This window comes from Nicotiana tomentosiformis, chromosome 9 (genome assembly GCF_000390325.3).
Source record: "Nicotiana tomentosiformis chromosome 9, ASM39032v3, whole genome shotgun sequence".
Taxonomy (NCBI): Eukaryota; Viridiplantae; Streptophyta; class Magnoliopsida; order Solanales; family Solanaceae; genus Nicotiana; species Nicotiana tomentosiformis.
Genome location: NC_090820.1, coordinates 33,792,151 through 33,813,407, shown reverse-complemented (window position 1 = coordinate 33,813,407; position 21,257 = coordinate 33,792,151). Strand labels below are relative to the sequence as shown.

The window sequence follows — 21,257 nt, the reverse complement described above, 5'->3', positions numbered from 1 at the left end:
CTGGATACCTCGGGTACTGCTGTCTTTGACCACCTCGAAACTCACCAGAAGGACCAGAAGATCTTACTCTCTTACTATAGCCCATATCATGCTCACGATCGGCCCTCTGCTTCTGCTTCTGCTTACGCTCCTCTACACCCTGAGCGTATGCCTGAATACGAGAAATATCAATGCCTGGATGAAGTGAGACCGATATACAGTCATTGAGCAGGTGCGGCTCCAACCCCATCACGAACCGGTGAACCCGATCCTCTATCTTAGCTACAATAGTGGGAGCATACCTCGCCAAAGAATCAAACTGAAGGTTGTACTCCCGAACACTCATATTACCATGTCGAAGGGTCAACAACCTATCAACTCTGGCCCGTCTAAGCTCTGGTGGCAAATAATGATGAGGAAAAGCCTCTGTAAAATCCTGCCATACTGCTGGAAGGGCATCCTCACCTCTGGACAACTCCCAACACTCGTACCAATTAATTGCAATATCCCGAAGTCTATAGGAAGCTAGCTCAACTGACTCAGTCGCAGTGGCCTTCATTACCCTCAAAGTCCTCTGCATCCTATCGATAAATACCTGAGGGTCCTCATTTGGATCTGCTCCAGTGAATATCGGAGGGTCCAAATTAATGAAATCACGAACCCTCGCACTAATAGACCTATCTGCATGAACAATACCAACCTCGTAACATCGAGCTTGTGCGGCCACTAACTGAGTCAATAATTGAATAGCATCTCTCATCTCCTGACCCGGTGCATCTGGATGAGGAGCTGGTGCCCCTCGGATCTCCTTTGGAAAGAGCAGGGTATGTGAAGTCTGAGATGGAGTCTCACTATGCGATTCTCCCCGAGATCTGGTAACTCGTGGTGCTCTACTTGTAGTTTCATCATCCACGGACTTGCCCTTCTGGGCGGCTGTAGCCTTTTTGGGCATCGCTGAAAACATAACATGTCGTTAGAAAAATGAATTCTTATATCGCACGATCTAAGATAAGAAAGAAGAGTAACCATCCTAAATAAGTGTGGTGCACAACACACCCATAAACAAGACTCTAATAGACACGGTCTGTAGACAACCCTAGGACAGAACTGCTTTGATACCACTTTTGTCACGACCCAAACCGATAGGCCGTGACGAGTGCCCGAGTTCTACCTATCGAACACCCATAAGCATTCGTCTAAGATATAAATATTAAATAAGTGTAGGTCATGTATAACGTCTGGAAATAAACTATTAATTCATATGAACAACCTACGTAGGAAAACATTCCCAAAAGACATATATACATTACATATATATACTGTAGGGCGAGCCGACAAGGCCACATACTATATAATTATACATGACTGTCTACAGACCTCTAATAGATTGTACAACTGTATAAAAAAAGAGACTGGGCCCCGTCGTACCCATATATATATGTAAACACACCATACCAAAACTCAAAGTAGCTCCGGATCAAATGGAGCACACCAACTCTCGCTGATCAAGGATCCTAAGAAGGGGGACTGTCAGCATGTCTACCTGCACCTGTGGGCATGAAACGCAGTGTCCCCAGGCAAAAAGGGACGCCAGTACGAATAATGTACTGAGTATGTAAAGCATGAAAATCAGTACATAAAAGACATAGATGAAACATGGGGTAAAGAATTTCACCTATGAGTCTAAATAACTTTGTGAATCCTGATACATTTATAATATCATGCATGTGCGTGTAAATGTCGTATCATGCATAGGTATAGGTGTACATAACATCATCAAGCCTCTGAGGGCATCCCATCATATCATCCCGGCCACTGTGGGCAAAATCATCAACATATACCAGGTGATCAGGTGGTGGTGCGTATATAACGCCTTAACCTTTTCCCATATCCCATATACATATAATATACGCGTATATAACGCCTTCTGGTCATGGGTCAATGTACATGTATAAATGCATGAAATGCAATAGAAATACGTTAATAAGATTTCTCGAATATCATAAAATCAATATGCCTTTCGGACAAACTTTATCAAATATGTATTTTTCTGAGACCCATGAACAGAGGATATAATAATAATTCACATGGGAAATCAAGAATATAGACACATCTAGTATTTCTTTGAATAGAGTCATTTATAAACGTTGCGTATTTTGCTTGTTTCATTTGTATCATTTGGATCATACCAAAAAGAAAAAAAAGGATAGCCTTAACATACCTCAAGTCGTCAATGCAACTCAACAACAAGCTTATGATAACTAGAGCGTCAACCCTATAGCAAAGAAATACGTGTACAATTTAGATGACGGTAGTATATTACGTATCTCAAACGATAACTCGATTCTAAAATAAAACGGGCAGCATTTCCCCTGATTTTACTGCTCCCTCAAGCCTACTATAGACGAGATACAAACATAATACAATCAGCAACTCAAAACCAACCTAATTACAATCTGGGACCTTCGATACAACAAAAATCCCAAATATACCATAATACACCCAATCAACAAATTATCAATTAGCCTGCAACTACAACGACGAGCGATCAACCTACTACCCTACCACATGTGGCGTTTCTCCACGCCATTTTTATCCTTCCAAACTCCATAAATCAGCAGCACAATAGACAGCCCAAAAGCAACACAAAACAATCCACTATAAATTAAATAACTCGAACTCACGGCTTCCGATCACCGTCCCGGGAGGTCTAACTATTAGGAAACGAATTTATCAACTTTTTTTGATATTTTAAAGCTTAAATACATAAATTATAAATTTTTATTAACTATTAAATACATTCCAGAACTCAAACTACAAAGAAAAAGAGAGGTGATATAGTGATACTTACGTCATAGGGATCGTTCTGATGTTATCGCTTCTCGATTTCGTACCCGGGATGTTAGTATTATTTGAAGTTATTAGAGAGCTCAAGGACAGTTCTTTTATGGTGTCTCTAGTCAGATTCTATGTAAAATGAAGAGAGAGAGAGATGAGTTAAAATATATTTATCAAACTTTTGAAAAGTCAAAAGGTGCTAACTTGGCACCCTCTGATTCGCCCATTTTCCAACGCTTATATCTTTTTATCCGGATATCGTATGAACGAACGGTTAAGAAAGTTGGAAACTACATTCCAAGATCTTCAATTTGGTATATAATATGTCCCAAAAAGACCTCATATATCATACGAAATTTATTTCTCAAAAAACTCTGTTATAGGGCAAATTCTTAGTCGGTTTTTCCGCAACTTTAATCCGATTTTCCCCAAACTTTATGTGTTTTGTCCAACCATCATATATAGTCATATTATGACTTTAAACTCATTTAAATCATGATTAACAAGTCTCATATTTATTATCCGTCACCTTCGGACGTACAGGGTGTAACAGTTTTTATATAATTGAGCCGTTGGATTTCTCTACTTGTTCAACTACATGTTTGTTGTTGTTAATTGAATGGCCATCAATTGACTGTGCTTATTTAGTGTGTACTGCTCGAGAGAGAGTACACATTTAGGTAGTTGTTGAACAACATTACTCCTAACGTATGTGAGAGATCAATACGAAGGGTTTAAAGGCGGGATTAGAGATAACGAAACCTTCGTGCGATCGTAGTGAGCGGTGAATTAGTGCTAGCTAGCGTAGTTCGAGAGAATATGTCTAGTAAATTGTGGTAGTTACTCGAAAGAGAACTACGACACCCGAAGTATTCACGATCGGTGGAGAATACTTAGATAAATTTATAGGAGACATGGCGGGAAGGATTCCGACAATTAAAAAAATCATAACTCCAGACCTCCTTAGTCTTGTCTCTAATCCTTAGTATCTTTAGTTATTAATCTACTACTTTAATTTGTTAGTTAATTAGTTAGACATAAGAATCTTAATATTTATAACCTAGGAATTGTTTGAGCTTGTCTTCTTAGTGATAATAAACAGTTGTAGCTTAACCTTAGTTTTTTGTAGGATTCGACTCCGGACTTTTAGACCGGATTATATTTGCACCAACTACTTATCCCTTTTAGGACTAGAGTTAGGCGTGATCAGAGACTATAAATCATTGAATAAAAATAAATCATGAATTTGGATGAACTCACTTTTAAAGAACTGAATCCGCCTCTGAAAAGAGATATAGAGACATAAAGATAGTACTCCCTTCATTTTAAGTTATGTGAACATATTTGACTGAGCACAGAGTTTAAGAAAAATGAAAAGATTTTTGAATTTATGATGTAAAATGAGGCACATATATTTTGTGCGGCTATAAATTATTACATAAAGGTAAATAATTTTACATAAATTGAAACTGAGAGTAATATTTTGAAATGGAATATATTATATTCATAACTATGTTACGTCACCGCTAATGAAATACTACTGTTTAATAGTGGAAGAACTGAGACTAATAAGTTGCGTCGATTCAATTTCCGCTGAAATATGAATTCATGTCCAAATTATACATCAATATTCTTTCCTATTAGTGTGCATTAAACTTTAAAGAGTTCTAATTACATCAATTTATGTTGTATAAATATTATAAATACTTTTTATTGCTGTAAACAAAGCGCCTAATTAAATTAGTTGTTGTAGTTATGCCTTTTTCGTATTACTAATTAGTTATTGAAGGCATATTGCTTTGAATTAACGTCTCTCACTCAAAGTCTTCAAAAGAAAATATCAACTATTACTCAAAAAATCTAGCATTTAATTCCCACGCCTAATTTCTGCCTTTTCTCTATGGATACTAATGCATGCTCTATTATCAAGGGTTTTGTTCAATGGAAAAATAGTACTAATAAAAGATATTATGATACACAAAGACAATAAAATCTACCATGTATAAAATCCTCACACCAATTTTGCACTTTTTCTTTGAACCACGCTCCAATATCAAGGGGATTCATTAGGTAGTAAAATGATACTACATATATAAGTAAATTACATTACAGTCTCGGAATGGCAATGGGACGGTGCGGGTACGGGGCGATACAGATTTGAGATCATGCGGGGCGGGGTGGGTGCAGATGAATGCGGGGCGGGGCAGGTTTGAACATTCTTTTAAAACTAAAAGCGGTTGTGGGGCGGTTGTGGGTTAAAAATCATGTGAGGTAGGTTCTTCAATTTCCAGTAAATTTGCCACTGAGTATATAGACGGTTGAAGCATTTCTTCTTATACTTTTCTTTAAAATAAGATTTTGGATGTTTAATATTTTAAGGCCATGGTTATTGTATTAGCTGGAAAAATCTGAATTTTCTTTTCCTCTTTTTTTTTTATTCATATTTTTTTTCCTTTTTAGTTTTGAAATATAGTTGTTGCTGTAACTAAAAGAACAATAAGAAAAAACAATATAGTCAATCCAGTAGCCAAATCTGGAAGTATGAATTTTTATTAAGATTAAACCATAATATAATATTTAATTAGCATAGCTAAGATATCAGTTCAACGAGCAATAATAAATGAGAATATTTGGTAATTGACTTAAATTAGCAAACTTCAGTAAATTAAAGTTGCACAGAATAAACGAAACAGAGCTTATAGAAGAAAATGAAAGATTTTTGTTAGGTGGGGCGGGTTCACGCGGGGCGGGTTGGGGCAGGTTGAAAACAAAAAAAATTGCTATGCAGGACGGGGCGGGGAAGGTTGAAGTTTTGGGGATTGAATCTAAACCCAGCCCATAACCGCCCCGCCCCGCCCCATTGCCATCTCTTGACATGATTCGTGTATTATATGGTAATTCTGTCAACTTTCAAAATAGATTTTTCCAAAAAGAAAAATCGTTTTAGCTGCTTTAGAAAGCTTCGTAAAAAACGTTTTCGAACAACCATCCAAGCACCTTCCTAATCGCTTATTTGGTAATAATGACAAAGCACTGCAGTGCGCTTGCATAATGATTGGTGGGATAAGGGACAATAATCTCGAATTGAAAGTGAGATTATTTTATTCCACTTTTAATTAAATATTTGAATTTGAAATTAGCAATTTTGAGATTAATCTATACTACAACTGTGATATTATTCTATCCCACATTAAGCGCAGGATAATAATTCTAATATCGGGATGAAATACTACCATGACAAAAATATCCTTCTCCAAGGCTCTTTCACCCATATCCTTAAAAAAAATCCAAGATTAAAATTGAAAATAAAAATTTATCTCAACTTATCTAGTATACACCAAATATTTGTTTTATATTATACTCGTATATCCATTCTTTTATCGAATAAATCAAACATCTATTAATAAAAATATATTAATTAAATAATTTATTACTATTTAATTATCATATTATAATCTGTAATTATAATCCTGGATAATTAATTCTATAACCAGACGATCCCATTTTATGCTTTATTAAGTCCTTTGCATATTGCCTCATTTAGTATCAAACAAAATAAAATTTCAAATTCAATGACATTACTTCAGCGAAGGGAGGGGACAATGGAACAATATTATGTGCTATGAACAATTGAAAAATATAAAATGGAAAGTAGATCAAGAAATGGGAGAAAATAATCCACTTAAATATTTTAAGCGAAATATTTTTCTATGAGTAAGAAATTATTTAAATATCTAAAAGTAAATTATCCTAAACACCTATAGTTACATACTAGACAATCTTGGCCATGCTTCGCATGGGCCAACAATTCTAAAGTTGTCTTTATTTATTATTGTAGTCACAAATAAATTGAGTTAATTATAAAGAATATATGTACAAAGTAATATTTCACTTGATCATCCATTTGATGGATGTTGTTTCTTTTTTTCACTGAAGTAGTCCTTGCACTTCAATTATATGGAAAGTATTCTTAGGTCTGAACAAGAGATGAGAGATGCAGTTGATGAGCTAGTTGAGCTCAACCTGCAAGAATACAAGTGTGAGGAAATTTTGAAAGAAGAATTTCCAATATAATAATTTATACAAAACACTTGAAAAAGTAACAACAATATGATGGAGAAGAAAATTGACTGTGTCGAAAGAGTCATGCATCACAGTATATGCTACCTGTGTAACCACAATCAGTAAGATGATCGACTTCAATAATAACACAAAGAAAATGTCAAATTTGATTATAATACAAAACTCATCAAGTTCAACTAAAAATTCTACATCAGAAAAAGAAGCAATAATTAAAGCAAACAGTTCAAAATCAAACCAATAACAAAACACAAAGAATATCATCCTGCAAATATATTTTTATACCTTTCAGTCTCAGGTTCCACCACCAACAAAATAGTAAGCGCAACATCATGCAAAGTACAGTTTATATCTTGCAACCTGAGATATCGGTCGCTCTTCAAAAAGAGATCTTATGAAAGAACAAATGCAAAATAGATGTATGCACGAATAACATAAAGTCAACATAATTTTATAAATCGCACGCGCTTAAGACATTTTCTTGATTAATTGTCATCAAACTAAAAATGAAAGAGTACAAAGTTTCTTTCTAATTCATCCGCTAGGATAGCGTTAATGTTATGGGTTCGTCCAAATCTAGCTCATACTTAGTAAATTTATTACAAAATTCAGTACAAAAGTACAAATAATATATTTTCAACTCAGTAAGTCAAATGGGATGTGGTAGTCTAGTTGAATGCTGAACTCGAATCCATAAAGTTCAAATCCTAAATACACCTCTATCATCAACCAAGTCACAAAAAAAAAAAAAAAAATTGCGTGCATCAAATAAATAAAAATTGTCTGGAAAGATACCACAGCGTATAATTGCCACGACTCCAAATTTCCTCCGTAGGATGTCGTGATGGCACCTAGTCTGACTAGGTAAGCCTATCAATGCGGAATAACAATAGAAATCTGAAATAAATAAAAAATCTTCAAATTCACATAATTACAACTCCCAAAATCCGGTAGAAATAAGTCACAAGCTTATAAGAATTTATTCTCAATGTATCTATATATCAGGGTCTAAGGAAAATAAGAAAGCAACATAATAATGATAGAAGGGGACTCCGGAGTCTGCGGACGCTGGCTGATATACCTCGAAGTCTTTGTACACAGGTAGCTCACTGATGTCTGGACTGGTAGGATGTACCTGGATCTGCACAAAAAAGATGTGCAGAAGTGTAGTATGAGTACACCACAGCGGTACCCAGTAAGTGCCAAGCCTAACCTCGGTAGAGTAGTGACGAGGTCAGGTAAGGCACTACTAGAATAATAAAAGACAAGGTGAAATATTTAACAATATAATAAAAATGAAATGATAATGGAAATGAATCAAGTAAGTAGTATGTCACCAATTAATTACGCAAAATAATGGTAAATAATACCTTGTGAAAACAAAATAGAATTCTTTTCAACTTTAAGAAAATCACAACAATAATCAAAGGCAACTGCGGCTATAAATCAATATCAACAAGGGCACTCCCGAGATACCGTCTCGTAGTCCCAAATCATAAATAAATTCACAATATCTCATTTCCTTATATCACTGCGAGAGCCTTCACATTTAATTTTAAAGAAAAATATTTTTTCCCTGAAATAGCATCCCGCGTTTTAGCCACCCTTATCAAACCGCATGACTTCTAGTAGTTTCCCTACTAGCCGCGCGTAGCAAGTCACCCTTATCTCACCGCATGTATTTCAACACCTAGACCATATACCACCGCATGCATATCAATATCACAAAATACCACAGCATGCATATCAATATCACAAAATATCACAATCTACACCTCAAGTGCTCAAACATTTCAATTTTCCAAAATAAATAATATCAATAATATTTTTCACAACATGGAGCTCACGGCTCAATCACAATGAGTACAAAAATCTCACAAAAATATTCGAGAATAAATAACTCAACAAATATAATATTTTAAAATTTTTAATATGTTGCCACTGTACCAAATTTAGAATATCAAATATATAATATTAATAATATTTAAATTTAAGAAATTCAACCTTCAAATAATGCACAGAATAAAAAAAAATAAGTTTCAACTAAACAGGTAAAATAATTAGCAGGAAAAGGTCAAGCAAATTTAAAGTATAAAAATAAGATCAATGATGAAGAATATAAAGTAATAAAATAATTTAATTAATATGCGACAGTGATCTACACAATTTAAAAACATAATCTTCCATATTTAGCCCGTGTACACACTCGTCACCTCGTGTACACGACTTTCAACACATTATAATTATCACATCAATACCAATCGTAGGGAAAATTTCCCCCACACAAGGTTAGACAAGTCACTTACCTCGACTTGCTCCAATTGAATCAAGTAGTATGCCCTTTCCTCGATTTTCCGACTATGATCGACTCGAATCTAGTCATAATTAATTCGATGCAGTCAACAAAAATTATAGAATCAATTCCATAAGAAAATACTATATTTTTCAATAAAAATCTGAAATTAACTCAAATATCGCACGTCTTGGAATCCGACGAAAGTCACGAAATATGAACGCCCATTCAACCACGAGTCTAACCATACCAAAATGACTAAATTCCGATAACAATTCGACCCTCAAATCCTCAAATCTCCAATAAAGGGTTTTTAAATTTTTTCAACTTAAATCACCAATTAAATATTAAAAACAGTGATGGATTCGGGTAATCTAACCTAAATTGAGTTAAGAATACTTACCCCGATACCTAAATTTAGTTAAGAATACTTACCCTGATATTTTCTCTGAAAATCTCCCAAATATCGCCTCGTCCCAAGCTCCAATTCGTCAAAAATGAAAAATGGGACGAAGAACTTAAACTCTCTACCCAGACATTTGTTCTACGCGATCGCGAAGCACAGTCTTCCACTGCCCAGGTTTAACCCTACGCGATCGCAAACAATGTCACGCCATCGCGATGCACAAGATTCCAACTCTACGCAATCGCATCCCTCTTCACGCGATCGCATAGAGCAAACACGTGGCCCAACTTGCTCTCAAGTTTCCCCTACGCGATCGCAAACAATGCCACGCGATCGCGATGCACAGATTAGCATAACCTATGCGATCGCGGTTGACCTCACGCGATCACGAATAACAAAACCAACACTGCCTCAATTAAGCCTACGCGATCGCATCCCAATCTTCGCGGTCGCGAAGAAGGTTTGAAACACCACCAAACAGTAGCTACCAGTAGTGCCAAAATGAAGGAAAATAATCTGAATACCATCCGAAATACGCCCGAGCCCCTCGAGACCTCAACCAAATATACCAACAAGTCCTAATACATCATATGAACTTAGTTGAGTCTTCTAATCACATCCAACAATACTAAAATCACAATTCACACCCCAATTCAAGCTTAATGAAACTTAAGAATTTCTAACTTATACATTCGATGCCGGAACCTATCAAATCAAGTCCGATTGACCTCAAATTTTGCACACAAGTCATAAATGGCATAACAAAACTATAAAAATTTTCGAAACTGGATTCCGACCCCAATATCAAAAAGTTAACTCCCCGGTCAAACTTTCAAACTTAAATTATTATTTTAGCCATTTTAAGCCTAATTTAACTATAAACTTCAAAATAAAATTCCAAACACGCACCTAAGTCCAAAATCACCATACGGAGCTGTTGGAATCATCAAAATTCTATTTCGAGGTTGTTTGCACATAAGTCGACATCCGGTCACTATTTGAAATTAAGCTTTAAAACTTGGAACTAAGTGTTCCAATTCGTTCCAAAAACCGGACCTAAACCAATTACTCTGGCAAGTCATATATCAGTTATAAAGTACAGAATGAGCAGTAAATTGGAAAACGGGGCTACAACTTTTAAAATTATTGGCCGGGTCATTACATCCTCCCCCTTTTAAAACAATCGTTCGTCCTCGAACGGGCATAGAGATATACCTGAAGTGGTGAAAAGATGAGGATAACGGTTGCGCATCTCCTACTCAGTCTCCCAAGTCGCCTCCTCGACCGGATGACCCCTCCATTAAACCTTCACGGAAGCAATGTTCTTTGACCTTAGCTTTCGAACCTGCATGTCCAAAACAACATTGGTTCCTCAACATAAGATAGATCTTTGTCCAACTGAACTGAACCGAAGTCTAACATATGAGACGGATTGCCGTGATACTTCTGGAGCATAAAAACATGGAATACCGGATGAACTGCAGAGAGACTAGGTGGTAGTGCAAGTCTATAAGCCACCTCTCCAACTCTTTCAAGAGTCTCAAAAGGCCTAATGTACCTGGGGCTCAACTTGTCCTTCTTCACGAACCTCATAACACCCTTCATAGGCGAAACCCAGAGCAAGACCCGCTCACCAACCATGAATGCAACATCACGAACCTTCTGATCCGCATAACTCGCTTGTCTAGATTGGGTTGTACGAAATCGATCCTGAATCAATTTAACCTTTTTCAAGGCGTCCTGAAGCAAGTCTGTACCCAATAGTCTAGCTTCGCCCCACTCGAACCAACCCATTGGAGACCGGCACTGCCTACCATACAAGGCCTCATACGGCGCCATCTGAATGCCCGATTGATAATTGTTATTATAAGAAAACTCAGCAAGTGGTAAGAACTGATCCCAAGCACCCCCAAAATCTATCACACACGCACGAAGGATATCCTTAAGTATCTAAATAGTGCGTTTGGACTGCCCGTCCGTCTGTGGGTGAAATATTGTACTCAACTCTACTCGAGTACCCAACTCACGTTATACGGCCCTCCAGAACCGTGATGTAAATTGCATACCCCGGTCGAAGATGATAGATACCGGTACGCCATGAAGCCTGACAATCTCGTAAATATAAACCTGAGCCAGTTGCTCCGAAGAGTAAGTAGTAACTACAGGAATGAAATGAGGTGACTTGGTCAATCTATCCACAATTACCCAAACTGCATCGAACTTCCTCTGAGTCTGTGGGAGCCCAACAACAAAATCCATAGTGATCCGCTCTTATTTCCATTCTGAAATCTCTAACTTCTGAAGCAATCCACCGGGTCGTTGATGCTCATATTTTACATGTTGACAATTTAGACACCGAGCTACATAGACACCGAGCTACATACTACACTATGTCTTTTTTCATCCGCCTTCACCAATAGTATTGTCTCAAGTCCTGATACATCTTTGCAACACCCGGATGAATGAAGTACCGCAAACTGTGAGCCTCCTAAAGAATCAACTCACGCAAACCATCTACATTAGGCACACATAGCCTGCCCTGCATCCGTAATACATCGTCATCTCCAATAGTGACTTCATTGGCATCACCGTGCTGAATTGTGTCCTTAAGGACAAGCAGATGTGGGTCATTATACTGACGCTCCCTGATACGATCATACAGAGAAGACTGGGAAACCACACAAGCCAAAACTCAGCTCGGCTCAGAAACATACAATCTAACAAACTGGAACATCCAAGGCTAAAGGCCTTTCTACTACTAGTAAATATGCTAAGCTGCCCAAACTCTCCGCCTTATGACTCAAGGCATCGGCCACTATATTGGCCTTCCCGGGATGATAGAGAATGGTGATATCGTAATCCTTAAGCAACTCCAACTATCTCCGCCGCCTCAAATTATGATCCTTCTGTTTAAATAGATGTTGTAAACTCCGGTGATCGGTGTAAACCTCATAATGGACACCGTACAAATAATGCCACCAAATCTTCAAGGCATGAACAATAACTGCTAACTCAAGGTCGTGGACCGGATAATTCTTCTCATGTACCTTTAACTGCCTGGACGCATAGGCAATCACACTACAGTCTTGCATCAATACTGCGCCGAGACCAATATGTATCACAATACACAGTATAAGACCCTGAACCTGTAGACAATACCAATATTGGGGTTGTAGTCAAAGTTGTCTTGAGCTTTTGGAAGCTCTCCTCACATTCCTCGGTCCACCTGAACGAAGCACCCTTCTGGGTCAATTTGGTCATAGGTGCAGCAACAGAAGAGAAACCCTCTACAAATCGGCGATAATACCTGCCAAACCAAGGAAACTTCGGATCTCCGTAGCTGAGGACGGTCTGGACCAACTCTGCACTGCTTCAATCTTCTTTGGATCTACCTTGATCCCCTCGCACGAAACTATATGACCCAATAATACCACTGAATTAAGCCAGAATTCACAAGTTTGAAAATTCTGCTCATGATCCTCCTGACTCCGAGAATACACCAGAATGTCGTCAATAAATACAATGACGAAGGAGTCGAGATAGGGCTGAAATACACTATTCATCAAATGCATAATGACATTACAAGAAACTCATAATGACCATACCGAGTCCTAAAAGCAGTCTTAAGGATATCTGGCTCCCGAATCTTCAACTGAGGATAACCTGAACCCAAGTCGATCTTAGAGAACACTCTGGCACCCTAAAGCTGATCAAATAGGTCATCAATACATGGCAATGGATACTTGTTCTTCACTGTAACTTTGTTCAGCTGGCGGTAATCAATACACATCCGCATAGAACCATCCTTCTTCTTCACAAATAAGACAGGAGCACCCCAAGGCGATACACTGGCCGAATGAGCCCTTATCAAGCAACTCCTGTAACTTTTCTTTTAACTCTTTCAATTTTGCTGGGGCCATACGATGTGGTGGAATAGAAATGGGCTGAGTGCCCGGTAACAAATCAATGACAAAGTCAATATCCCTGTCAGGTGGCATACCCGAAAGATCCGCTAGAAATATATCAGGAAAATTCCTTACTATAGGAACTGACTCCACGGTAGGAGTATCAACACTAACATCTCTCACATAGGCCAGATACGCATCACACCCCTTCTCAACCATCCGTTGAGCCTTAAGAAATGAAACAACCCTGTTAGGAACATAATCCGAGATACCTCTCCACTCTAGCCACGGTAGACCTGGCATAGCCAACGTCACCGTCTTGGCATAACAATCAAGAATAGCGTGATAAGGTGACAACCAGTCCATGTCCAAAATAATATCGAAATACAATGAGCAATAATAAATCAGCTCTGGTCTCAAAACCACCGATAACAATTAAACACAACTGATACACGCGGTCCACAATAATAGATTCACCCACGGGTGTGCATACGTAAACAGAAGAACTCAAGGAATCAAGTGATACGCCCAAATACGGGGCAAAATAAGATGACACATAAGAATAAGTGGATCCTGGATCAAATAAGACTGATGCATCTCTATGACAGACCGGAATAATACCTATGATAACAGAATCGGATGCAATTGCCTCCGTCCTAGCAGGAAGGGCATAATATCTGGTCTGGCCTCCCCCTCTAGGGCAACCTCTACCTGTTCTACCTCCACCTCTAGCTGGCTGTACAGGTGAAGTGGCAACTGGTGCAGTAATCATGGCCTGAGAAGCCTAAGGGCCATGTGGAATGGGTGGGGCCTGAGAAATCTATAGAGGTACAACCCTCCTAAGTCTGAGGCAATACCTCATGATATGATGAGTGTCACCATACTCAAAATAAGCCCTCAGAGGACGTGGCTGTTGGGACTGGCTCGGGCCTTATCGACTAGACTGCCCACTGAAGGCACCCCGTACAGGAGGTACAGTAGACACTTCGGTGCATAATATAGAACCTGAGGTCTGGGAGTAGCCGGAATACCACTGGAAGCTGGAAGTGCTGAATGAATAGGACGACTCACATAGCCTCTACCATGACGGGCTGCAGCTGGGGCACACGAATTATTATATGTGCCAGAATCTTGGGGTCTCTTAGCTTCCCTCTCTTCCCTCTCCCGGGTCCGCATACCCTCTAATCTCCTAGCAATTGACACCACATGTTGGTATGTGATGTCCATCTCTAGCTCTCGGGCTATATTGAATCTGATACTAGGGTGGAGACCCTCAATAAATCTACGAACCAGCTCTCGAACAGTAGCAACTAAGGCTGGTGCATGCCTATCCAAATTACTGAATCAGACCGCATATTTCGACACGGTCATAGAACCCTGGCACAGCTGCTCAAACTCTGCGTGCCATGCATCTCTAAGACTCTGAGGAACATATTCCCTCAAGAACATATCAGAAAATTGAGTCCAAGTAAGTGAAGCTGCCTCAGCCGGACTATCCAACTCATATGCCCGCCACCACTGGTAGGCCGCTCCTCTAAGCTGGAATGTCGTGAAAGAAACCCCACTGGAATCCACAATACCCATGGTACGGAGGATACGGTGACATTCCTCAAGAAAACCCTGAGCATCCTCTGAAGCTAAACCACTGAATGTGAGAGGGTGGTACTTCTTGTACCTCTCGAGCCTGAGATGCTCCCCCTCTGAAACTGTTGTCCTAACCTTAGGCCGAACTAGGATAACTGGCTGCACTGGTATAACCTCTGGGGCATGGTCAACTTGGGCCCGTGGCTCGGGAGTACGGGCGGCGGGAGTCTGTGCTCCTCCCCCGGCCTGAGATGTGGCAGGAGCAAGTAGAATCAACCATGCCTGAGCTAGAGTGCCAAACATGCTCAAAAATTGGCCAAGGGTCTCCTGAAGTGCAGGAGTAGTAACAGGCGTCTCAGGCGCCTGCTCTCCAACTGGAGCTACTAGTGGATCTGCTGCAGCAGCTCGTACAGGTGCTCTGGCTGCACCACGTGGTCTTTCTCGGCCTCTGGCTCAACCTCTACCCCGACCCTAGCCTCTTGCGGCTCTAACAGGGGGTGTGGGAGTCTGATCATCGGATCCAGTTATGCATGTCCACCATCTGTGAGAGAATAGAAAGACAATGGTTTAGAACTTTGAATTCAACAGTGCGCACGATAAGGAATCAAAGAAGCGAATATTTTCCTAACAGTTCCATAGCCTCCCGAAGAAAAGTATAAACGTCTCCGTACTGATCCGCGAGACTCTACTAAACCTGCTTGTGACTCATAACACCTATGAACCTAAAGCTCTGATACCAACTTGTAACGACCCCAAATTCCCTCCGTAGGATATCGTGATGGCACATAATCTCTAAGACTGGGTAAGCTTATCAATGCGGAATAACAATAGAAATCTGAAATTAAAAAAAATCTTCAAATTCACATAATTACAACTCTCAAAACCCGGTAAAAATAAGTCACAAGTTTCTAATAATTTATCCTAAATGTATCTATATTTCAGGGTCTAAGGAAAATAAGGAAACAACACAATAATGATAGAAGGGGACTCCGAAGTCTGCGGACGCTGGCAGATATACCTCGAAGTCTCCGTACACAGGTAACTCACTGATGTCTGGACTGGTAGGATGTACCTGGATCTGCACAAAAAATATGTGCAGAAGCGTAGTATGAGTACACCACAGCGGTACCCAGTAAGTGTCAAGCCTAACCTCAGTAGAGTAGTGACGAGGTCAGGTCAGGCCCTACTGAAATAATAAAAGACAAGGTGAAATATTTAACAATATAATAAAAATGAAATGACAATGGAAATGAATCGAGTAAGTAGTATGTCACCAATTAACTACGCAAAATAATGGCAAATATTACCTCGTGGAAACAAAATAGAATTCTTTTCAACTTTAAGAAAATCACAACAATAATCAAAGGCAACTGCGGCTATAGATCAATATCAATAAGGGCACTCCCTAGGTACCGTCTCGTAGTCCCAAATCATAAATAAATTCACAATATCTCATTTCCTTATATCACCGCGAGAGCCTTCACATTTAATGTTAAAGAAAAATATTTTTTTCCGAAATAGCAGCCCGCGTTTTAGACACCCTTATCACACCGCATGACTTCTAATAGTTCCCCTACTAGCCACGTGTATCAACCCACCCTTATCTCACCGCATGTATTTCAACACCCAGACTTTATACCACCGCATGCGTATCAATATCACAAAATATCACAATCTACACCTCAAGTGCTCAAACATTTCAATTTGCCAAAATAAACAATATCAACAATATTTTCCACAACATGGAGCTCACGGCTCAATCACAATGAGTACAAAAATCTCACAAAAATATTCGAGAATAAATAACTCAACAAAAATAATATTTCAAAATTTTTAATATGTTGCCTCCGTACCAAATTTAGAATATCAAATACATCATATTAATAATATTTTAATTTAAGAAATTCAGCCTTCAAATAATGCACAGAATAAAAGAAACCAAGTTTCAACTAAACAGGTAAAACAATTAGCAGGAAAAGGTCAAGCAAATTTAAAATATAAATATAAGATCAATGATGAAGAATATAACAAAATAAAATAATTTAATTAATATGCAACAGTGATCTACACAATTTAAAAATATAATCTTCCACATTTAGCCCGTGTACACACTCGTCACCTCGTATACACGACTTTCAATACATTACAATTATCACATCAATGCCAATCGTAGGGGAAATTTCTCCCACACAAGGTTAGACAAGTCACTTACCTCGACTTGCTCCAATTGAATCAAGTAGTATGCCCTTTCCTCGATTTTCCGACTATGATCGACTCGAATCTGGTCATAATTAATTCGATATAGTCAACAAAAATTATAGAATCAATTCCATAAAAAAATACTATATTTTTCAATAAAAATCTGAAATTAACTCAAATATCGCACGTCTCTGAATCCGACGAAAGTCACGAAATATGAACGCACATTCAACCACGAGTCTAACCATAACAAAATGATTAAATTCCGATAACAATTCGACCCTCAAATACTCAAATTTATCCAATAAAGGGTTTTCAAATTTTTTTCAACTTAAATCACCAATTAAATGTTAAAAACAGTGATGGATTCGGGTAATCTAACCTAAATTGAGTTAAGAATACATACCCCGATATTTTTTCTGAAAATCTCCTAAAAATCGCCTCTTCCCGAGCTCCAATCCGTCAAAAATAAAAAATGGGACGAAGTTCCATTTTCAGAACTTAAACTCTCTGCCTAGACATTTGCTCTACGCGATCATGAACAATCACACGCGATCGCGAAGCACAGTTTTCCACTTCCCAGGTTTAACCCTACGTGATCGCAAACAATGCCACGTCATCGCGATGCACATGATTCCAGCTCTACGCGATCACATCCCTCTTCACGCGATCGCATAGAGTAAATACGTGGCCCAACTTGCTCTCAAGTTTCCCCTACATGATCGCAAACAATGCCACGCGATCACGATACACAGACTGGCCCAACCTACGCGATCGTTGACTTCACGCGATCGCGAAAAACAAAATCAACACTGCCTCAACTAAGCCTACGCGATCGCGTCCCAATCTTTCCGATCGCATCCCAATCTTCGCGATCGCGAAGAAGGTTTGAAACACCAGCAAACAACAGCTACCAACAGTGCCAAAATGAAGGAAAATAATCTGAATACCATCCGAAACACGTCCGAACCCCTCAGGACCTCAACCAAATATACCAACAAGTCCTAATACATCATACGAACTTAGTCGAGTCTTCAAATCACATCCAACAACAATAAATCACAATTCACACCCCAATTCTAACTTAATGAAACTTAAGAATTTCTAACTTTTACATTCGATGCCGGAACCTATCAAATCAAGTCCGATTGACCTAAAATTTTGCACACAAGTCATAAATGGCATAACGAAAATATAAAAATTTTCGGAACTGGATTCCGACCCCGATATCAAAAAGTCAACTCCCCGGTCAAACTTCCAAACTTAAATTACTATTTTAGCCATTTCAAGTCTAATTTAACTACGGAATTCCAAATAAAATTTTGAACACGTTCCTAAGTCCAAAATCACCATACAGAGCTGTTGGAATCATCAAAATTCTATTCCGGGATCGTTTGCACATAAGTCGATATTCGGTCACTATTTGAACATAAGCTTTAAAACTTGAAACTAAGTGTTCCAATTCGTTCCAAAACCTCACCGGACCTAAACCAATTACTCTGGCAAGTCATATATCAGTTATAAAGTACAGAATGAGCAGTAAATAGGGAAACGGGACTACAACTTTTAAAACGACTGGCCGGGTCGTTACAATAACCTTATAAAGAAAAATATTCTCAAAATTCGCCGAAAGTAATTACTATCCAAATAAATGAAACTGAAGGTTTAAAAAAAGGCACAGTAATAACAGAACAAAAATGAGCTAGATTAAACAGAGGTGTAAATACCTATACATAAATATATATGTATTTTCTGTTATAGAGAATATTAACAGTTAATAAATGTTGAAATTTTAATTTTTCAGAAAAGATTTTGACCTTTTATAGCATATATGTTCCTTTGTAAATTAACAGTATAAAAAACTAAAAATAAAAGAGTCTATCTATTGAAGTATTTTATTATAGGAATCTGATCATTCAAGGACTTTGTGATAAGAAATTGATGGACATGTATTGAAAAGTTACTTTTCATATTCTACTATCACTGCGAGACTCCCTTAAAGATGTTGTCTTTTTAAATAAGATAACATGAGAATTTCACAATCACACTTCCAATGTCACTCTTAAAGTTCCTTCTTAATTTAAATATCACATACTGGACAGTAAATCCATCATGCTGCAACAAACCTCAACTACAGCAGATCAAAATGAAGACATAAACAAATGAATAAATGCTTTGGAAGTTAATTATATCTGAAAATCCTGCACAAGTTTCACACTTGATCAGTTGGGTTTTCCTTTCTTCAATTAAAAAGTTAAAAGCAAGAAAAAATTTGGAAAGCAACTATCTCTTAGTATGGTTACAGTGTTGTTTGTTTACTGACGATGAATTTTATAATATTTAAAAATAGTAGAACTCTTGTACCAACTCATATATGAGAGTGACAAACTTTAATATCGATGGACACTAGACAAAGCTCACGAGCAAAATTGATATCAGCAGAAGGAGAAAAAATAAACACCTTGTGGGGATCGATAAATTACTCACTTGGGCAGAAACAAAGACACCCGTAGCTATTTGAGAAGAATGTTATTATACTGTGGTGCTTACCTTTCGATGCCTAGATATCCAAAGTTTTACCTTCCGATGCCTCGATACCCAAAGTTAAAAAAATCAAATAAGGTTTTTCTTTGGAAATCAATCCCACACATTTTTGTAATTTTAGCGACCACATGAGTTTTGTTAGAAGTGTAGTAACTTAATCAGTAGAAGATGTAATCAAAATTTTGATCATAATACATTTACAAACCCAAAGAAAGACCTTTCAGTACTTTATGCAAGAACCAACAGAACAACAACAAAATTTATTGACATATTCTCAATAAAGACTGACAAAGAGGAAGCAATAGCAGGCTGGCTAACTAAAAGCAAAGTTGGCAAAGACATAGCAGGCTGGCTAACTTAAACCAAAGCTAGCAAAGAGAAAAAATTGTGATCTAGCAAACAATTGGTGATTCTTTACACTTATTGTGTTTATTTCTTGTTTCATTTCTTTCTTTGACTTAGTACGAATATTATTCCCCTTCTTCTCCCAAACATTCATAAAATTTCAATCATCAAAATGCGACGAAATCCACAAAACTTATTTCCCTTCTCATCACCCTTTTCATAATAACAACATTTGTTTCAACCACATCAAACATTCTTGGTAGAAAAGTTGGGGAAAGAACTCTTATCAAGGATGTGAAAACAAATAAAAAAGTTCAAGACTTACAAGCAGATATTGCAAGAGGACAATATTGAGTTGTTGAACTTTGCTAAGGTTGTAGAAACCGAAACACAGGTTATTTCTAGTATCAAATATTATCTTAAAATCTCCACAACTATTTCCTCGGCTATTCCGAAAACGATTGATAATATATTGGTGATAAAACCTTAGGAGGAAAGTCAGTGAACCAAGTTTCCTACTCAAAGACCTTCGATTAACCGATGATGTCGAAAGTGACATCAAAATCGGTGAAGTTGAGATAAAAATAAATCTGAAGATGAAGCAGAGACAGAAAGAGGATGGGCAGAGGTAAACGGAAGCAGATTAATCGTTGTGAGATAGAAAGAAATCTGAAAATGAAGCAGAGAAAAGAAAGAGGATGAGCAGAGGGAGGGATTAGTCGCTGGCAGTGAGAGTCCCTATATCGCACCACCCGTCAAAGTTACTTTACGTGTGTTAGCTGTTAGCAAAATTTACGAAAAGACTAAAGTAGCCCTTAGGAATAAAATAAAATACTTATATCTCATATATAACAAAAATCTGGTATAAATATAATAGCCTTATCCGTATGTATTTCTAAGATGAACAATCCCCTGTATAATAGGAATCATAGACACACGAATATTCATCTAAGTCAGGTAAAGTTAATATATTTTGAAGTGGAAGAATAAAAAGACAAGCTAAGAAAAAGAAAAATTCAAGAATATCAAATATTATTTATATTTATATTTATATTTATATCTATCTATACTATATTAAAAGCAC

General features: G+C 37.8%; 1 protein-coding gene across 1 annotated transcript; it reads right to left on the bottom strand.

Moving 5' to 3' along the window:
* Positions 1–7,843: 7,843 nt before the first annotated feature.
* Positions 7,844–20,989, bottom strand: LOC138899561 (uncharacterized). The gene is made up of 5 exons (XM_070186114.1): positions 20,499–20,989; positions 17,298–17,366; positions 16,104–16,163; positions 9,204–9,272; positions 7,844–8,038 (listed from the first exon to the last, which is right to left on the bottom strand). Exons 1-5 carry the CDS (start codon positions 20,730–20,732, stop codon positions 7,892–7,894), a joined length of 579 nt encoding a protein of 192 aa, XP_070042215.1. The 5' UTR covers positions 20,733–20,989; the 3' UTR covers positions 7,844–7,891.
* Between the last annotated feature and the right edge of the window lie 268 nt (positions 20,990–21,257).

Bases quoted from the DNA above. Each gene is read 5' to 3' on its own strand.
- LOC138899561 (XM_070186114.1), bottom strand. From the start codon at position 20,732: ATGTCACTTTCGACATCATCGGTTAATCGAAGGTCTTTGAGTAGGAAA. The intron at 17,367-20,498 runs GTAAGTCTTGAA...AATTATGACCAG, and splicing joins TCCTCTTGCAATATCTGCTT to ATTCGAGTCGATCATAGTCG. The intron at 16,164-17,297 runs GTAAGTGACTTG...TTTTTTGTGCAG, and splicing joins TTCAATTGGAGCAAGTCGAG to ATCCAGGTACATCCTACCAG.